We start from the raw sequence: 17,638 nt of genomic DNA on the forward strand, positions 1-17,638 counted from the left end.
TTCAGGCTGCGTCAAAATTAACCCGAATTAGAAACAAACCCCCCGACTGAAAACGTTCTCAAATCCTGTTTTCTTCGTTCCTCTTCCTCTCGAACTGAACTCCCCCTCGCTCTTCCTCTTCCTCTTTTCTCACCCCGGTGGTTCAGGATCAGAGGTGGAACTTTTTTGTCCTGTGAAGTCACAGCTGTGGTGTTTTTCCTCCAGTGGAAAGTGAAAGTCGACACTTTCGAGTCTTTGTGGCAGAAAACAAAAAAAAATAAAAACGCCCCCCCCCCCCCCCCCCCCCCCCCCCCCGGTGGTCAGCTGGCCCTCAGCGGATGGTCCCGGGGCCCAGGTAGCTCCTGGTCTGCTGGGAGCGCAGCAGAGGCGTCTGGGTGTCCACGTCTTGAGAGAGGAGCACCAGGCCGGTCCGTCGCAGGTGCTGCCGGGTCCAGCCGTAGACCAGACAGTTGAGGAAACCCTGGGAGGCCGAGGTGAACGCCTGGGGAGCAGAGGCACAGAGAGCGGCACGTCTATAACGGCACCGAGCATCATGGGACATTTCCCACATGGCTAGAACCAGCGGGGTCCAAAGAGAGGCCCGGGGGCCGTTTGAGGCCGTCTGAATGCTTTTGGCAGAATGGCCTAAATTTGGTTCTGCCAGCTCAGATGGTTGAGAAGATACACCTTTAAAAAGTTGGGCAATTTTCACTGATACAGGGCCTTTCAAAAAAGAGACAAATTAAAATCTTCTTAAAAAAGGGAAAATATGAGGTGCAACAACTTTTTTTTATCAGCCATATGTTTGCTTTTAATAGTAAATAAGACCACATGTTTTACCAAAAGGCAGGCTTATTATTATTATTATTTCACTCTAAAATAAAGCAAGAGCGAGCCCAAATTAATCCTGTTATTGTTGCTAAAAAGAGACAAAAAAAAAAAAAAGGATCAACCCAAACAGTTTAGGGCCTCCAATAATATTTTTATGTTTCAAATCTAAAATGATTTACAGATTCTTTTTCTACACCAATCAGACTAAATTGTTTGTTCCATTAAAGTATTTGTGTGAGTTTATTATCGAGCAGGTAAGAATGAAAAAAAGGGAGTTTTTTGCCATTTTGATTTAAAAAAGGTTTTAATTTGTGGACCCTGAGTAACTTTGGCCCCCATGGCAAAAAGTTTGGACACCCCCGTCTGTGGAGCGGCACACTGACCTCAGATATGTAGAGGCACCCTCCCACCACACCGTGACCCGTCGAGGGCTTCGCCACCCGGAGGAAAGCCAGCGCCACGGCTGCAGACAAGCACAGACAGCGTTAGCATCAGGGTTAGCATCAGCGTTAGCATCAGAGTTAGCGTTAGCATCAGCGTTAGCGTTAGCATCAGCGTTAGCGTCAGCGTTAGCATCAGCGTTAGCATCAGCGTTAGCATCAGCGTTAGCTTCAACGTCAGCTTCAGCGTCAGCGTTAGCGTCAGCATCAGCGTTAGCGTCAGCGTTAGCATCAGCGTTAGCATCAGCGTTAGCATCAGCGTTAGCGTCGCTCAGAGCGAGCAGAACACACCAGGGCCCCAGCAGAAGATGAAGACCAGAGGGTAGAGCAGCATCCGCAGGTCCATCACCCGGAACAAGGCCCGCTGCTCGTTGCCCAGGTAACCGTTGGCCGTCACGGCGCGCCTGTGGATGCAGCGCGCTTTGACCACCAGGCCCTGGTGCAGGAAGACCAGAACGTCATTATTTGGGTCAGTCTACAAGGATCTGCATGAAAGATTTAAGTCTTTGAATGATTCATGTGAGGGCATCGAGGCGGGCCGGCCCGGCGCCGCCTCCAGGCCCGGTACCGACCGTGATGCCGAGCAGCGTGACGAGGAAGGAGCCCAGGAAGAGCACGATCTGGTAGACGTGCAGGACGCTGCAGGTGGAGCTCAGCTGCTGGTGACCCGGCCGCAGGAACAGGGCCCCGGTGTGCATCAGCAGACACCTGCTCCCAGAACCGGACAGTCAGGGTCCAGACAGACGCTCAGCGACACGCCACGGCGCAGCGGGGGGGGGGGGGGGGACGTGCTCACCTGTACGGCTCCGTGAAGTTGGCCTGGCAGTGGCTGGCGTTCCCTCGGATGAACACGGGGACCATCAGCAGCGCGGGGCACAGGCTGGAGCACAAACAGAGACATGGCTCACCTGTGAGGGGCGGAGCCAGGTGTGGTGCAGGTACGTCGGCTCGGCTTTTACTCACCCTAAAAAGGCGGCGATCAGCTTGGCTTTCACAGACACTCTGTTGGAGAACTGAGGAAAGAAGACGCAAACGCTCAGAACCTGGATCCAGACGGGTTCTTTTGTTTGGAGATAAACGATCCGCCTGACTGAGCGCCGACACCAGGAGGACCACACGTCCCCGATTACCAGGGACCGCCCCCGATTACCAGGGACCGTCCCCGATTACCAGGGACCGCCCCCGATTACCAGGGACCGCCCCCGATTACCAGGGACCGCCCCCGTTTGGACGCCCTGGCCCAGATTTCAGTTTAATGAAGGAGAAAAAAAATAATGCGCGCCACAATCTAAAATCTAAGTTTAAATCAAACAACAGCATTTCCTGAAGGAGGAACAGGTTGTTCTAGCTGCCTGCAGGAAATCAGAGCTGGTTTAATACAAATAACGCTCAAATATATGTTAGACGGGTCTGTGTCAGCTGGTTCTGTGAGCGCTGGTTCTGTCAGTTCTGGTTCTGTGAGCGCTGGTTCTGTGAGCGCTGGTTCTGTCAGCGCTGGTTCTGTGCAGGCGGGGCGGTTCCAGGTTCTGGGCCCAGACCTACCTGGACGGAGTATCCGCTGAAGCAGCTGTTGAACTTCTCTCTGATCACGGTGTAGAGGTTCCACACGTAGTTCAGCGTGAAGAAGAAGGAGGCCATGTACAGAACCTGAAACACAGGTAAACGGGTCACGTTTAATCATTCAGAACCTCCGGCCCGGTTGGTTCTGACCATCAAACCCAGCAGCAGCAGCAGAGAGGGTTAAAGCAGCAGCTGAAAGCGCCACAATAGATTTAGGTCAGCCGTGTTTTTGTGCCCAGTCCTGGTTCTGCTGCTCCATTTCCTCCTGCTAGTGACCCAGTTCAGGGCAGTTCTGGACCTGCTCTGTGAGCCAAATGGGCCGGATAGGGTGGGTTTACCCCGGTGCTGACGGGAGTGAACCCACGTCATGGGCCCAGCTTCCCGTCCTGAGGGTTCAGTTCTGGTGGTTCTGGCCCAGTGGCTTCGTGGATTTATCTTCGCATGAATGATGTCAGCGATGACATTTTTCAGAAGAGCAACGGGTTTCACATCAGTATCCAAGCACAGACCACAAAATACCAGCGCCGAAAGCAGAACCAACGACCCGAGGCCCGGTTCTGACGGGCTGAGGCGCCATCAGAACCTGTTCTGACGGGCTGAACACGACCAGAGCTGAGGCAGAACCTGCAGGTTCAGCTGCCGCCAACAGAACCACTGACTGCGCTGCTCTGCAGGGGAAAACCCAGATTCTGCACAGAAACATGAGGACAGGTGCTGCGGGTTCAAATCCCGGTCAGAAATAAAACCTGAAGACAGGCGACGTTTAGCCGTTCAACCCTCAATCACTGATTTCTGTTACCGGAGTAAAATAAAGAGCCGGCGCTGCGTCAAAAACACTAAATCTGTCAAATAATGTTCACCGTCAGAGCAAATGAGCTTCTACCATCATTAAATTATGAGAAGGAGCAACAATTACATCTTTATAAATGTTATTCACTGAAACTGGAGGAAGAAAACTGATGATTAACTATTTTTAGATCTTTGTTACTGAGGCACTTTCATATGAAACCTTTTAAAATGGCAGAAATAAATTTCCTTTGCTCTGATTAACATGTTTTATCAGCAGAGACGTCTCAGTCCTCAGAACAGGTCTGCGTGTCGTTGGAACCCAGATTAATGCAGATTAAAGCCAAACTGCAGCTTCTTCTGTTCGTGCCCAGGCTGACGTGTTTTTATCCCAGCGTGTTTTTGAGGAAGCCGTGATTTTCTAACAAAGAGGCGGTTGTGTGTGAGGAGGAAACAGGAGCCACGGCCCGATGACATGGAAGTCCCTCGTTTCACTGAAACAAGCTCAAAACTTTCCTGTAAAATGAGGAAGCAGCGGGTCTGCGGCGCCCTGGGGGGGGCTGAGGGGGCTCAGGTGCGTTACCTGCTCCACGGTGTGCAGGTTGTAGCAGAGCACGCTCAGGTTGCTGCAGCTCTGGGAGTAGAGGACGGCGCCGGTCAGCCAGCAGGCGGCCAGCAGCAGGTCGGCCACGCTGAGCTGGAACAGAGGCTGCAGCTGCAACGACAACCAGAGAGCAGCGTTAGCATCGTTAGCATTGTTAGCATCATTAGCAGCATTAGCATCGTTGGCAGCGTTAGCATCGTTAGCATTGTTAGCATCATTAGCAGCATTAGCATCGTTGGCATCGTTAGCAGCGTTAGCATCGTTAGCATTGTTAGCAGCGTTAGCATCGTTAGCATCGTTAGCAGCGTTAGCAGCGTTAGCAGCGTTAGCATCATTAGCAGCGAGCTATGAGCAGGAGCCAGCGGGGCCTCGCCGTTTGCTGCTGAGGCTGCAGGGCGACGTGAGAGACTGACCTCTGGCTTCTGGCAGAGTCTGGGACCGATATGCCAGATGATGGAGGCTGAGCCAACAATGCTGCAAAGAGCCAGAGAAACTTACCATTAAAGATCAAAATCAGCTCAGCAGAAACATTCAGAGTGATTCTTTGGTACAAATATAATCTAGACGAGGGAAAGAGTTTAAAACAGTTTCACTGTTTATATCGATCCATTCCTGCATCCAGACAGCAACCACTATCACCATCTACCATAGAAAGTACTCCTGGGTCAATGTGAGCTTCTGAGCTTTCTGTGTCTCTGCTCTGTCTTCTCTAACATAGAAAGTACTCCTGGGTCAATGTGAGCTTCTGAGCTTTCTGTGTCTCTGCTCTGTCTTCTCTAACATAGAAAGTACTCCTGGGTCAATGTGAGCTTCTGTGCTTTCTGTGTCTCTGCTCTGTCTTCTCTAACATAGAAAGTACTCCTGGGTCAATGTGAGCTTCTGAGCTTTCTGTGTCTCTGCTCTGTCTTCTCTACCATAGAAAGTACTCCTGGGTCAATGTGAGCTTCTGTGCTTTCTGTGTCTCTGCTCTGTCTTCTCTAAGCCCCAGTGGGTGGAGGCAGATGAGCGTTCACACTGAGCCTGGTTCTGGTTCTGCTGGAGGTTCTCCTCCCTGTTAAAGGGGAGTTTTCCTCTCCACTGTCGCTTCATGCATGCTCAGTATGAGGGATTGCTGCAAAGCCATCAACAATGCAGACGACTGTCCACTGTGGCTCTACGCTCTTTCAGGAGGAGTGAATGCTGCTTGGAGAGACTTGATGCAACCTGCTGGGTTTCCTTAGAGAGGAAACTTTCTCACCAACCTGGAGGATCTGATGGAGTCTGACTTTGGAAAGAGCCTTGAGATGAGATGTTGTGGAATATGAGCTATAGAAATTTAATTTAAAAACATTGAATTGAAGGCAATCCAGAACAATTCCCATTTCTTCTCCCACAGACTGAGGACATCGAGCCAGGCTTCATTCTGTCCTCCTCCTGCTAACATCTCCACATGTCCAACAGTGAAGGTCATGGGTTCATCTTCTCTGCTGAGATCAGGACAGCAGCTACCCTCCTCTTCCTCAAGCAGTCATGGACCTCCCTGGAGAAGATGTGCACTTGGAGGCAGCAGACGTTGCTCTAGAACCTCTGCTGGACTTTTCTGCACCAACGCTGCCTTCAGAGGAGATGATCCATGTCCAGACCGTGGAACCACCTCCTACCGTCTCAGAGCCGGGCTGCAGGGACCGGCTGCCGGATGGCAAACATCTGGAGAACTGACCCATCTGATCCATGATGGTCCATCCTGGAAGTCTCTGAGGAGAACATCAGGCTTCTTCTCTGCTCAGATGTAACTCTGGATGGTAGAGCTGGACCAAGGTTCTCCAGAACAATCCCTGCTGCGTGAGCTTCTACCAGCTGGTGATGGACAACGGTTCTGGATGCAGAACCAGTCCAATTCGTGGCTCATCTGCTGCGCCGCTGCAGAGCTCCAAGGTGCCGTTTCATTGGACCGTTAGTGTCCAATGAAACGGCACCTTGGAGCTGTGTGTAGAGTTTTTCCTTCAGGACGAGCGTTTTTATCCCAGAGCTCCTCAGAACCAGCATCAAACCCGGTTTAGACCTGAAATCCCCGTTTAAACAACAACAACCTCAGGGTCTGAACTGAAGTTTCTGCATTTAAGGCTTTAAATGTGTTAAAACCTTAAATGCAGAAAGGACTAAATATTCACAAACCTTCCTGAGTGAAATGCATGTTTTCTGCTCTTAAAGGAGGAGTTTAGCACGTTTGTGTAAATGTGTGCAGAACCCTGAGCAGCAGCCTTCGTCTCTGAAGACCTCGGTGCATGTCGCCGTTCTGAGTGAGGAAGAGGAGGACGAAGCAGGGACCCACCTGAACACAGCCATGATCAGCTGGATCCACCTGACGGCCTCGTACACCTGCAGAGACACACAGCGGTTACAGGAGCGGCTGCAGGAGTCATTTCACCCGAACAGCTCAGACATGGAGGGAAAGGTCCGTTCATCCAGAACCAGAACCACGCAGACCTGCTCTCCTCCTGCCAGTTAAACGTCTGTTTGCTCTGTAGCTGCTTTCTGTTCACACCGGAGATCAAAGCTGCTAAATCTGGAACGTTTCATCTGCACTGAGACTCTGGAGCGTTCTTGGTGAGCCATGGAGCTCCTCCAGAAGCAGCTGAGGTCCGACCAGGTGCGCCACACCTGAGGTCCGACCAGGTGCGCCACACCTGAGGTCCGACCAGGTGCGCCACACCTGAGGTCCCACGGTCCTGCTGTCTGAGGTCCGGTTCCTCGGCTCGGTTCTGCCTGTTCAGCTACTGACGGGTGAAGGCCACCAGCGCCATGAGCCCTTTAACTGTGAGGCAGGCGTGTCCAAAGCGCGGCCCGCGGGCCGTTTGTGGCCCCTGTACTGATTCTGGGCGGCCCCCCATCACAGGTGGCTGATCCAGATGTTTTTTTTAGTTTTAATTAGTGCAAAACGATTACAGAAAAGTTAAAATCCTACAATGGAAAATGTTCAGTACTACACGAAGTATTCATCTTTTAATAAACACACTTTTGACATCTTTAATTTCATAGTAACATCTATCCTTTGGTGCATTAAAATTTGCTTTGAATTCAATTATTAAAACTGGCCAATTGCTGCAAGTGTTTTCAAAGAACAACCGAGCCAAATACTGTTCTTATATTGCTAAACCAAAAAGACTAAAGTTTATTATTGTTAAAGGGTCAAATTAAATTATTTAAAATAATTTGCAAACAGGATCACCGTCTTTTAATACAACATCAAATTTTGGATCTACAATGATTTACATTCATTCCAACAGAAAATCTGACTAATTTTTATCATATTTTGTAGAGCAGGTACAAAAAAATTTACAGAATTTTTTTGGTTTATGTTCATTTTTTGGCCCTCGAGTTCCTTTGACTTGACAATTTTGGCCCATGTACCGAAAAGTTTGGACACCCCCGGCCTCAGGTGACTCCCACATCCACATGGAGACCGTCGCAGCGTCGCTCGGGTTTAGCGGTTCCACCAGAACCTCCACAGAGCAACATTAAACCTGGAAACGGGTCAGCAACTAAAGATCCTGCATGAATGACTCAGTACTCCACGGTACCGTGTCAGCACGATGGATCCGTTCTAAAAAGGTTCTCGGGTCAACGCCGACAGAACCTTCTGTTTCTGTAGGGTTTCCTGAACAGAACGTCCAGGTCCAGTTCGTACAGAACCATCAGGTGAAACCTGCTGGGTGTGTCTCTGACTATGTCTGGGCTCTGATTGGACACAAAGCAGGAAGTGCTCTAGAGAACTGGAAGGAGACTGGCTGAATCCAAAAGGTTCTGAATATTTCACCGGGTCAGAACCACAGTCACTCTAAGCTAAAAATCCTAGAGGAAACTTTGATTTGTGGAAAAACTAGGAAAGGCATCAAAGCGATAACCGGGTCGGGTAAGGGCCAACTTCCTGTGACCCGTTCAAACTCTGAATGCTGGTTCTGATGGAAAATACGGCTGACATATGGAGGACTCGGAGGAATAAGACTACAGTTCAGTCTGTTATGAAGCAATTAGGAATCCCTCTTAAATATGATGTGAAGGATTCAGACCCTGTGAGTCCGAGCTGAGGGCAAAATAACCCACAGACTTCAGTGCCTTAAAGCTCTAAAAGTTAATTAAATTATTATAAAGTGCCGAACAAATACAAACCAAGCCTGCAGCACCAATATGTCCAAACTTTATATCACATTTATCTGCTCTAAACACATAAAACTCTTTTCCTCATCTCAGTAAAAGAAGATAATGAGCAAAAGGACTTTTTTTATCTCAACAAATTAAATCAATGAACTGAATTCTCCAGATAATCTCAGTGCTGTCAGATAATCTGAACTCAAACGTAGCGAACCAAACTACTAATAAAGTTATTTACCAAACCGGATCAGGACCGTTATTTCAGCAGCTTTTAGGTCTGATGAGTGAAAACAGGAGATCTGATCAGACCTGAGGCTGTGACGTAACAGCCTGCTTTAACCTGCACACTCACCTGGGTCCAGTCCATGGCTCCGGTGGTGTTGCTCTCCGGGCTGCGGGTCAAGCTCAGCGTCTCTGACGGCCACATGCTGCAGGCTGCAGGCGGAGCGGCGGCCGCAGCCTTTATCCTGCGGGGGGCGGGGCTTGTCCAGGTGGACCCCGCCCACCTGGAGACGCATCAAGCCGGCACCGGGCTGGAATGATCCGCCCTCAGCTACAGGCCGACCCGCCAGCGGTCCGGTTCTGGCCGAACGGCTCTAAAGCTGGAGGTGACCCACCTAACAGATCTGAGGTCCTGGACCTGCTGATGAAGACCAGCAGAAGTCTGGAGGAAACGGACTGAACCCATCCAGGTGGGTTCTGAACGGCCCAGATAAGGTTCTGATGAATTTATCTCAGTCCCAGCAGGTAAATATTGGCTCCATCATGGGTTCCCTGATTGGATCAGAGCGTCTGCTTCACCTTCATCAGCAGGTTCCTGCCTCACCTGGAGGTCCAGCAAACCTCCAGGAAACCAACCGGACCGAACCTTCACAGCAGAAACGGATCATTTCTGGAAGTAAAACAGAACCTGGCGGATAGAGACGGCCAGGTTACCCGTCAGCGCCACCTGCTGGAGGACACCAGCCATGGTTCCTCATGGTGCAGGAGGCCCGATGACTTCAGGGGAAAAACAGCCTGCAGGTCAAAGAAATTCTCCTTTTAAACTAACCTTCCAGAAAAGTTCTGGCATTTCCCTGAAAACCACCTGAAACAGAACCGGCTTTACTCATATCCCCTGATGGGAAAGCTGAAGGTCCGATCAGTTAGAGGAACGTTCTTAGCCGCTTCCTAGAGTCCAGGGCAACAAAGCTCTGGAAATGTTAAGAACAATTTATCAGGTTTAGAAAACCAGCAGAAATTATTTATGTTCTGGTTAATATCTCATCATATAATAATAAAATAATAATAATCATCATCATCATCACACAGCTGAGAACTCTTCATCAGAAACTTTCATCTGGATCAAACTTTTTATTCATTTATGGAGATTTAGGTCCAGCCTGCAACATGTTTGCAGAACAAACCAAGAACAAAATAAAAACTCTAAATCTGCTGCGTTTGTCCTTCCTGAGCTCCCGTAGGAAGCCCAGAAGCAAATGTCTCAGGTCACCACTGATACACTGGAGGGCTGATTTTGCTGAAAAACTGAAGTCACTGGCCGCCATCTTGCTCCTCCCTACTCTCACAGAATCCCACAGGATTTGGTTGCAACAACAAGCAGTTTTCTGGCTGAGTGTAAACGTTTCACAGGTAATTCTACAGTCAGTGGATGTACTAACACTATCAACTACTAGGAAATTAGATGCTGAAATATTTTACATGTTATTCATATTAAATATATATATATATATATATATATATATATATATATATATATATATATATATATATATATATATATACACATATGTAAATATGTTTTTGTATATTGTTATTTATATATTTATGAATGTTATATATATATTTAAATAAATAAAATGCAAAATATTTCAGCACATGACTTTCTCACTACTTGATAGTTTTAGAACATAACATAAAGTATATGGCATTTGACATTTTAAAAGTTTTAAGCCCCCCCTGAACATGAGAAAATCCTCGTTATTCGATGCTGTAGCGCACATATTCCCTAGTTACTGGGGGGAAATAGGGAGTACCAATATGGCGGCTGGTGGCTTCAAAGCGACTCGTTCTAACAGACGGTGATTAGCACTCCAGTGGATAATAGAGCTCAGGTCACATGGTCTACTCTAAAGATGGCGGCACAAGGATGCTGAAGCGTCTCCTCCTCCTCTCCTGATTGGCCGCTCTCCTCGTCACGCCTCCTGAGCGGTCACGGTCCCCTCAGGCTCCGCCCCCACCGCAGACGCGTCCATCTTGGACTTGTCCGCCTCGTGCTTCTTCATGTGGCGGCGGAAGGTCCTGGCGCCGCTCAGGTTCTTCTGGCAGATGCTGCAGAAGTAGGGCTTGGCGTCTGAGTGCACGTCTACGTGGTAGGTGAGCTCCAGGGCGCGGCTGAAGCTCTTGCTGCACAGCGGGCACTGGTAGCGCACACCTGTGTGGATCAGCTGGTGGTCCTTGAGGTCGCAGACCTGCTTGAAGGTCTTGGGACAGACGGCGCAGTGGAAGGGCCGCTCGTTGGTGTGGACGCGGCGGTGGCGGCGCAGGGCGCTGGAGAAGGTGAAGCTCTTGCTGCAGACGGCGCAGGTGAAGGGCTTCTCGCCGGTGTGGATCCTCTGGTGCTCCGTCATGTGGACGTACTGGACGAAGCTCTTGCTGCAGGTGGGACACTGGAAGGGACGCTCGCCCGAGTGAATGCGCAGGTGCTTCTTCAGCGCCGACGCCTTGAAGCAGTCCCGGCCGCACACCGGACAGCACGTCTGGGCTTTCCCTGCGGAGCCGCCGGCCGTCGGCGGGTCGGAGCGGCTCTTTGGATCTGTTGGAAACACGAAGCTGGGTGAGAGAACCGACGCCTGAACGCTCAAAGTTCTGATCCAGTTCAGATGCTTCTGAGCAGCCGGACCGTCTGGAAGGTCCGAGTTGATGAACAGGTATCGCTCTGGATCTAGAACTGATGATCCAGAACGATTGAACCAAAACACCTGAACCATAACTAATGACCCAGAACTCCTGAACTAGAACTATTGGTCCAGAACTATTGAACCAAAACTCCTGAACCAGAATTGATGATCCAGAACTATTGATGCAGAACTGATGATCCAGAACTCCTGAACCAGAACTGCTCATCCAGCACTGATGATCCTGAACTCCTGAACCAGAACTGATGATCCAGAACTCCTGAACCAGAACTTATGATCCAGAACTCCTGAACTAGAACTATTGGTCCAGAACTATTGAACCAAAACTCCTGAACCAGAATTGATGTTCCAGAACTATTGACCCAGAACTGCTGATCAGAATTTTTGATCCAGATCAATGGGAAATCAGAATCACAGGCAGGCAATGGGAAGGAATAAGGACTGGATCAACTGAACTGAAACAGTACCGGGACACTCTGACTCCCAGCGCTCCTCTTCTCCATCAGAGTTGATCAGACCACTGACGTCCTCCTCCTGGGGCTGCTCACACACGTTTCCCTCAGACGGCGCGTCGCCCTGGTCGTCATGGTTACCCGCAGGAGGCGTGGCTCCAGAGACGACGGGGTCGGCGGAGGTGGAGGGCTGTGCTGAGCGCTGGGGGAGACAAGGAGAAGAAATACAACCTGGAGCTGCAGCAGGAAGAGCCAGAAGATAAAAACATGCAGCAGCAAATCTGAACTGGTTCTCTAATTTTTGACTTTACAGCTTCAGAGAAATACTTGTTTTAATAGAGCAAATGTTTTGCCTTCAGTCACGTGAAATCATTTTTCTCACAAAAATATAAATCCCAGAGTTTTTGTGTGAAAATTAGCTTCTCTGTGGACAACAATTTATTTTCTTTGATTTGCAACGGCCCTAATCCTAATTTGGGGGGAAGTTATGAGAATAAACTAATTATAGTAGTTGTACAACAATAAAGAACATTACAAGAATTATTCTATTATGACTTAAAGTCCTGATGCTTATATGATGCAGATGTCTGGGTCAAAGAATAAAAGTGCTTTGAGTGATCAGAATCAGAACCACCTTTACTGGGGGAGTTTGTTTGCACCAATAAGGAACCTGACTTTGATTTCTACGGAACCGGCCCAAAGACACCAGAACACGGGCAAATAAACCCGTTGAAGCTCCTCAGACGTTCAGCCAGAAAATATTTCAGGAAAGCTGAGCTCTGATTTCTTCAGTTAATCTCAGTGAAGAGACAAAAAACCCGGCATGAGGTTCCAGAGCGACACGGTACCAGCCACAGTGAACAGGAAACAGAACCAGCCGAGCTCAACTGGACCTGAAACCTTCAGAAGACGCTCATCTTCTGCTCACAGCCCGTTTCTGGACCCGAGACCCAACAGAACCAGAGACAGAGAGGACTGGACTGCTTCTCACCCGTCTGTCTGCACCGTCCTCCTTCATCCCCTTCTTCTTCGGACCGGTTCTCATGTGGAGCCAGAACTCCTGAAACAAAGAGCCCATCAGTTTCCGGTTCTCCACCAGGAGGTTTGGATCAACGGTTCTCCAGAACCTCTGAGGTTCTGTCCTGCTGTTTCTGTGGAGGTTACAGAGCTGGAAGGGTTCTGGTCACCTTGTCAGCCGGGTCGGGGAGCTGCCCCTCCCTGATGTGGACCCTCATGTGGTCCCGCAGCAGGCAGGGCTTCAGGAACCTCCTGGAGCAGATGCTGCAGCAGTGGTTCCTCCTCTTCTTCCTCGCTCCTGGACTCCTGGAGGTCTCCAGGGTCTCTGCCGCCTCGTGGGTTTTCAGGTGGTCCTCCAACGCGGGCCGGTCCAGAAAGTTCTGCTCACAGAGGGAGCAGCTGAGCGGCTCCTGGGTTCTGACGGGAGGAGGAGCAGGAGGGAGGAGGTCCAACAGAACCGCTGCTTCCTCGCGGGTCGGTGAAGGCGCCGTCTCCTCTTCCCGGCGGTCCGCCTCCAGAACCTCGTCTGATTTCTGGAACGCACAAGTTCAGATGTTCAGGACAACAAACGGTTTTTGTTTGGGAAGAACCGGCACCGAGGTTCTGACCCAGACGGATCAGATAAACCCGATCCTGAGCTCTGGATCCGGGTCCAGACGTCCCGTCAGACCCAGGTTTACTGACGGTGAGTCAGGTTTGGGTCAGAACTTGCTCACCTGTTCTGCTGCCGGCGGCCGGTCCCCCGGCGCCGTGTGGGCGTGGCGTTCCGGCCTGCTGTGGATCTCCTGGTGCTTCCTCAGCGCCCTCAGCACCGTGAAGCGGGTCTTGCAGACGTCGCACTGGAACGGCCGCTCTCCGGTGTGCGACCTCATGTGGTCCTTGAGCCGGGACGGCCGGCTGAAGGCGCGGCCGCAGACGTCGCAGGCGAGCCGGGTGGCGGCGTGGTGCCGGCGCTCGTGCTCCTTGGCCTCCTTGGCCGAGGAGAAGTCCTCCTGACACAGGAGGCAGCGCAGAGCCGCCTCCTCCTGCCGGGCAGAGTTAGAGCATCAGAGAGAGCCACGGCGCCCGGAGCCGCCGCCCTGCCGCCCTGCCGCTCACCTTCTCCAAGGTCCCGTCTGCGTGTTTCTGCAGGTGCTTCTTCAGGAGGCTGGGCCGGTTGAAGCTCCTCCCACACAGCGAGCAGGGGTGGAGCTTGCGCCCCGTGTGGTTCCTGACGTGGTCCCTGAAGGAGGAGGCGGAGTAGAAGGCCTTGCCGCAGAGCAGGCAGCAGTGCTGCTTCTGCTCCTGGTGGGTCTTCTGGTGGTCGGAGAGGCCGCTGCGCGAGGCGAAGCGTTTGGGGCACAGCGGGCAGGAGAAGGGCTTCTCGCCGGTGTGGGTGCGCTCGTGCTGGACCAGGTAGCGGCGCTGGACGAAGCCGCGGCCGCACAGCGAGCAGGTGAAGGGCTTCTCGGGGGCGTGGATGAGGAGGTGCCTCCTCAGGCAGCCGCGCTGGGCGTAGCTGACGCCGCAGTGGGGGCAGGAGTACGGCTTCTCGCCGGTGTGGACGCGCTGGTGCACGAAGACGTTCACCTTCTTGGTGAAGCGTTTGCCGCAGACGGAGCAGCTGTGGGGCTTGTAGCCGTAGTGCGTGGCCACGTGGTCCGCCAGGCGGGACGGACCGGCGAACTCCCGGCCGCAGATGGAGCAGCAGTGACGCCGTTTGGGTTTGGCCTGATCCGGAGCCGGTTCTGGAGCCGGTTCTGGAGCCGGTTCTGGAGCCGGTTCTGGAGCCGGTTCTGGAGCCGAGGACAGAACCCGTGGCTCAGGAATCCCCGGCGAGTCTGCAGGGACACAGAAACATCAGATTTATCCACCGTCAGTAAAACCTGGAGCTACAGGCACCGCTGCACCAGAGCAGAACCGGACCGGGTTCTGACCCAACCCTCGTTTCTATCTGGGGTCCAGACTTTCCTTTTTCTGTAGAGGAGGTTCTGATCAACACTCGTCCAGACCGGCTGAAGATCTTCAGACTTCTGATGGACGTCCTGCAGCTCAGGCAGGAGGTCTGGGATCTTAAAACTCTCATTTTCTTACTCCAAATGAAAAGTGACGTTATGCCTGTCAGCCTTTTTAGACGCCTCCTCCGCTGTGATTGGCTGCCTTTGATTAACCGAAGCAGGACCGCTGAGTGAAGCTACCGCTGGCTTAATGTTTCACATTATGTTAAATCATTAAGATGTAATGAATTTATGTGAAAACTGCAGATGTTTAAAGATTGTGATGCAGACGGTCAGGCGTAGCTGTGTGTGAATGAATTTATACTGATGTCAGAGGTACAAGCACTCCTGTTTATGAATTCCTGTCAAATTATTATGATTTACATTGTTGAAGTTTAACTATTTGATCATGAAGAAAAATATTATTTTGATATAGAAAAAGACGATTTAGTGGTAGCATACATGTGTTACTGACAGCACTGTTTGCACTGGATGGCGAGTTAAGAAATTAGCATTCACACATTCGCACACATCCTGCTTCATTTTCAGCTTGTGGACTGATGAAGTTTTTAAATCTCTAATCTAACCGGTTCAATGTGGTTTATTGTATATAATGGAAATATTTTGTGGCTCTTCCTCACTGTTAAATAATAAATCACAACTAAGCATCGTATTTTTAAGTCCATTTTCCTCTGAGCTGAACTAAATACTTCTGACATTAGCCGACTGTTACTATAATTAAACTATTATTCCAATCGCAGCGTTAAACGAGCCGCATGCATCTGCATGAACTTTACGACCCTGGAAGAACTTCTCAGCTGCTGCTTTGAATAATGTGTACATTTGCTTATTTAACCTTCAGTCACTAAACAACACCCCCCCCCCCCCCCAACACTGATTTATGCTCTGTAACAGACTAGAGACCCAGAGCACGAACATCAGAAAGTTGCTCCACAGGTTCCTGAGCAGAAACAACAGTGAAATTCAAACGTTCATCCAGGCCGATCTCTGAGCTTCTCCTGCAGTCTTTGAGTCATGCCACCATCTCCATCCACCACAGCAGGTCTCACTAGCATCTGGTCAACCTTCCTGCCCCCCCTCCCCCTGCAGCGCTCCTTTCACAGCCCGACGCTCATCTCCATCCACCTCACAGCGCTGCCGGTTGCTTGGGATGGCTGACTCCAGGAACTTCAACACATCCACCATCACTTCTGTCCTCCATCCTCTCACATGGATTCTGAACTTCACCCTTCATCTCTCACAGCAAATCTCAGTGTGAACACCATCTCTGAATAAAGCCTCATCGTCAGCCTGTCCGTCAGACCCCACCTTTACCTTCAAACCTCCTGTCGCTCCTACCTCACCCCTGATTCATCGTCCTGCACCGCCTCCGTCTTCCTCCTACAGAACAACAGTTCCTCTCCTGGCACCCTATCACCTGCCCTCTGTAGATCTATAAAGAAACAGAGCAGCTGCTGATCCTCACTCTTCTCAGTGTTTCAACAAATCTTCATGGTACGACTCAACATTATCCGTCTAATTATTAAAGTGTTATACACCTTTTCCCGGCCGATCTCCTCACCCGGCAAATTAAAAAGCTTAGTAAAACCTCCCAGAAGCCACAGCGCTCAGACATCAGTGATTTCCTGCATGTTATGACTGAATGTGGCAGCAAAGAGCTCTCAGAGTCCTGACCTTCCTCAGGAAGCTGCTGACAATCATCTCCTCCTTCCTCCTCTTCCACCTTCACTCCATCCATCGTCTCCTCTCATCCAGGCCCCTGGAAAAAGAAAAAGACTGAATTCATGCAAAATAAAAACAAGAACAACAGAAACCCCACAGATTGACCTCAGACGTGTGATTTTAGACAACTTTGACCAAACATGGACCACACAGAGCGCTTTACAGAGGTTAAAACCGAGCAAAGAATAATAAACATTACATGATTATAATATAGATTATCCTAACTGTTAATAGGTTCGTTCTCAAATTTTTATGCTGTTAATTTGTGGTTTTCATCAGATTGACGTTTAGTAATCTTGAATTTACCACATCGGCGATTATTTAAAACATCTGGCAACAATATAACTTTAGCCAATCAGAGAACACGATGGACATCCTTTCAGCCAATCAGAGAGCAGTATCAGCTACAGCTTTAACTCCGCCGGCTAATTAACAAATGAAAGCTCGTTTATCTTTTATTAAAGCTCAGAAAAACAGGATCAAACAACAGTTATGGAAAACAAACTAATCTCAGCCTGACAGGGAACACAACGGCCGCTATTTACCGTCGGGAATAAAGACTAAACCGGGCCGAGCAGCTAGCTGCAGCTAATAGAAACAGGTCTGGTGGTTCCGACTGCCACAGGTCCAGCTTGTTTTGTTTAAAGACACAAACCGTCAGTTAAAGGTTTTAGAGATCCGTGGCTCCATGATGAAGGTTTTCTATTAACGACTGCAGAGAAGAAAAACCCCAGAACCAAAAAACCTGCAGGCAAAGCAGTAGTTCGTGCAGCCGTGTGTACTCAGTGCTGCCGCTGCTGGCCGGAGGCTGGTACTACAACAACAAACCTGCCTGTAGCCAATAGTTCTTCTTCGTCTTCTTCTTGTTCAGTGTCAGACCTTCAGGTTTATACCGCCACCTATCAAATCGGAGTTGCAGATGTAAGATTTTAGTTTTTAATTAGGGCAAATTTATTACGGAAAAGTTAAAATCCTACAATTGTAAATGTTAAGCACAACACAAAGTATTCATCTTTTAATCAACACACTTTTGACATTCTCTTTAATTTCATAGTAACATCTATCCAATTATATTTAATTACTTAAATCCAGACTTTGGTGCATTAAAATCTGCTTTCAATTCTGTTATTAAAATTGGCTAAATATAGCAAGTGTTTTCAAAGAACAACCAACCCAAATACTGTTCTTATTTTCCTAGACC

General features: G+C 49.8%; 2 protein-coding genes across 5 annotated transcripts; both read right to left on the reverse strand.

Moving 5' to 3' along the window:
• Positions 1-280: 280 nt before the first annotated feature.
• On the reverse strand, positions 281-9,449 carry tmem116 (transmembrane protein 116). 2 transcript variants are annotated; one of them, XM_036135586.1, is made up of 11 exons: positions 8,684-8,845; positions 6,512-6,558; positions 4,614-4,674; positions 4,180-4,311; positions 2,793-2,897; positions 2,214-2,263; positions 2,047-2,130; positions 1,823-1,958; positions 1,542-1,686; positions 1,194-1,273; positions 281-481 (listed from the first exon to the last, which is right to left on the reverse strand). In XM_036135586.1, exons 1-11 carry the CDS (start codon positions 8,756-8,758, stop codon positions 311-313), a joined length of 1,086 nt encoding a protein of 361 aa, XP_035991479.1. In that variant the 5' UTR covers positions 8,759-8,845; the 3' UTR covers positions 281-310. The 2 variants fall into 2 exon arrangements, with proteins under 2 accessions (XP_035991479.1, XP_035991478.1); XM_036135585.1 differs by lacking the exon at positions 4,614-4,674 and having other exon boundaries at positions 8,684-9,449.
• Positions 9,450-10,328: 879 nt separating this feature from the next.
• Positions 10,329-17,245, reverse strand: LOC105920230 (zinc finger protein 2). 3 transcript variants are annotated; one of them, XM_036135589.1, is made up of 9 exons: positions 17,093-17,245; positions 16,390-16,474; positions 14,503-14,538; positions 13,817-14,466; positions 13,435-13,743; positions 12,889-13,251; positions 12,693-12,761; positions 11,717-11,903; positions 10,329-11,146 (listed from the first exon to the last, which is right to left on the reverse strand). In XM_036135589.1, exons 2-9 carry the CDS (start codon positions 16,451-16,453, stop codon positions 10,527-10,529), a joined length of 2,298 nt encoding a protein of 765 aa, XP_035991482.1. In that variant the 5' UTR covers positions 16,454-16,474; positions 17,093-17,245; the 3' UTR covers positions 10,329-10,526. The 3 variants fall into 3 exon arrangements, with proteins under 3 accessions (XP_035991482.1, XP_035991480.1, XP_035991481.1); XM_036135587.1 differs by having other exon boundaries at positions 13,817-14,538; XM_036135588.1 differs by having other exon boundaries at positions 13,817-14,538; positions 16,983-17,245.
• Between the last annotated feature and the right edge of the window lie 393 nt (positions 17,246-17,638).

This window comes from Fundulus heteroclitus, chromosome 3, assembly GCF_011125445.2.
Source record: "Fundulus heteroclitus isolate FHET01 chromosome 3, MU-UCD_Fhet_4.1, whole genome shotgun sequence".
NCBI classification, from domain to species: Eukaryota; Metazoa; Chordata; class Actinopteri; order Cyprinodontiformes; family Fundulidae; genus Fundulus; species Fundulus heteroclitus.

Excerpts from the sequence above, each read along its gene's own strand:
- tmem116 (XM_036135585.1), bottom strand. The coding sequence starts at position 8,849 with ATGCGTCTCCAGGTGGGCGGGGTCCACCTGGACAAGCCCCGCCCCCCG. Across the intron at positions 2,898-4,179 it reads ACCTGCACACCGTGGAGCAG|GTTCTGTACATGGCCTCCTT; the intron begins GTAACGCACCTG and ends CCTGTGTTTCAG. Across the intron at positions 2,264-2,792 it reads TCAGCGGATACTCCGTCCAG|TTCTCCAACAGAGTGTCTGT; the intron begins GTAGGTCTGGGC and ends TTCTTTCCTCAG.
- LOC105920230 (XM_036135587.1), bottom strand. The coding sequence starts at position 16,453 with ATGGATGGAGTGAAGGTGGAAGAGGAGGAAGGAGGAGATGATTGTCAG. Across the intron at positions 13,252-13,434 it reads GGCCGCCGGCAGCAGAACAG|AAATCAGACGAGGTTCTGGA; the intron begins GTGAGCAAGTTC and ends TGTGCGTTCCAG. Across the intron at positions 11,904-12,692 it reads AGGACGGTGCAGACAGACGG|CGCTCAGCACAGCCCTCCAC; the intron begins GTGAGAAGCAGT and ends TGTCTCCCCCAG.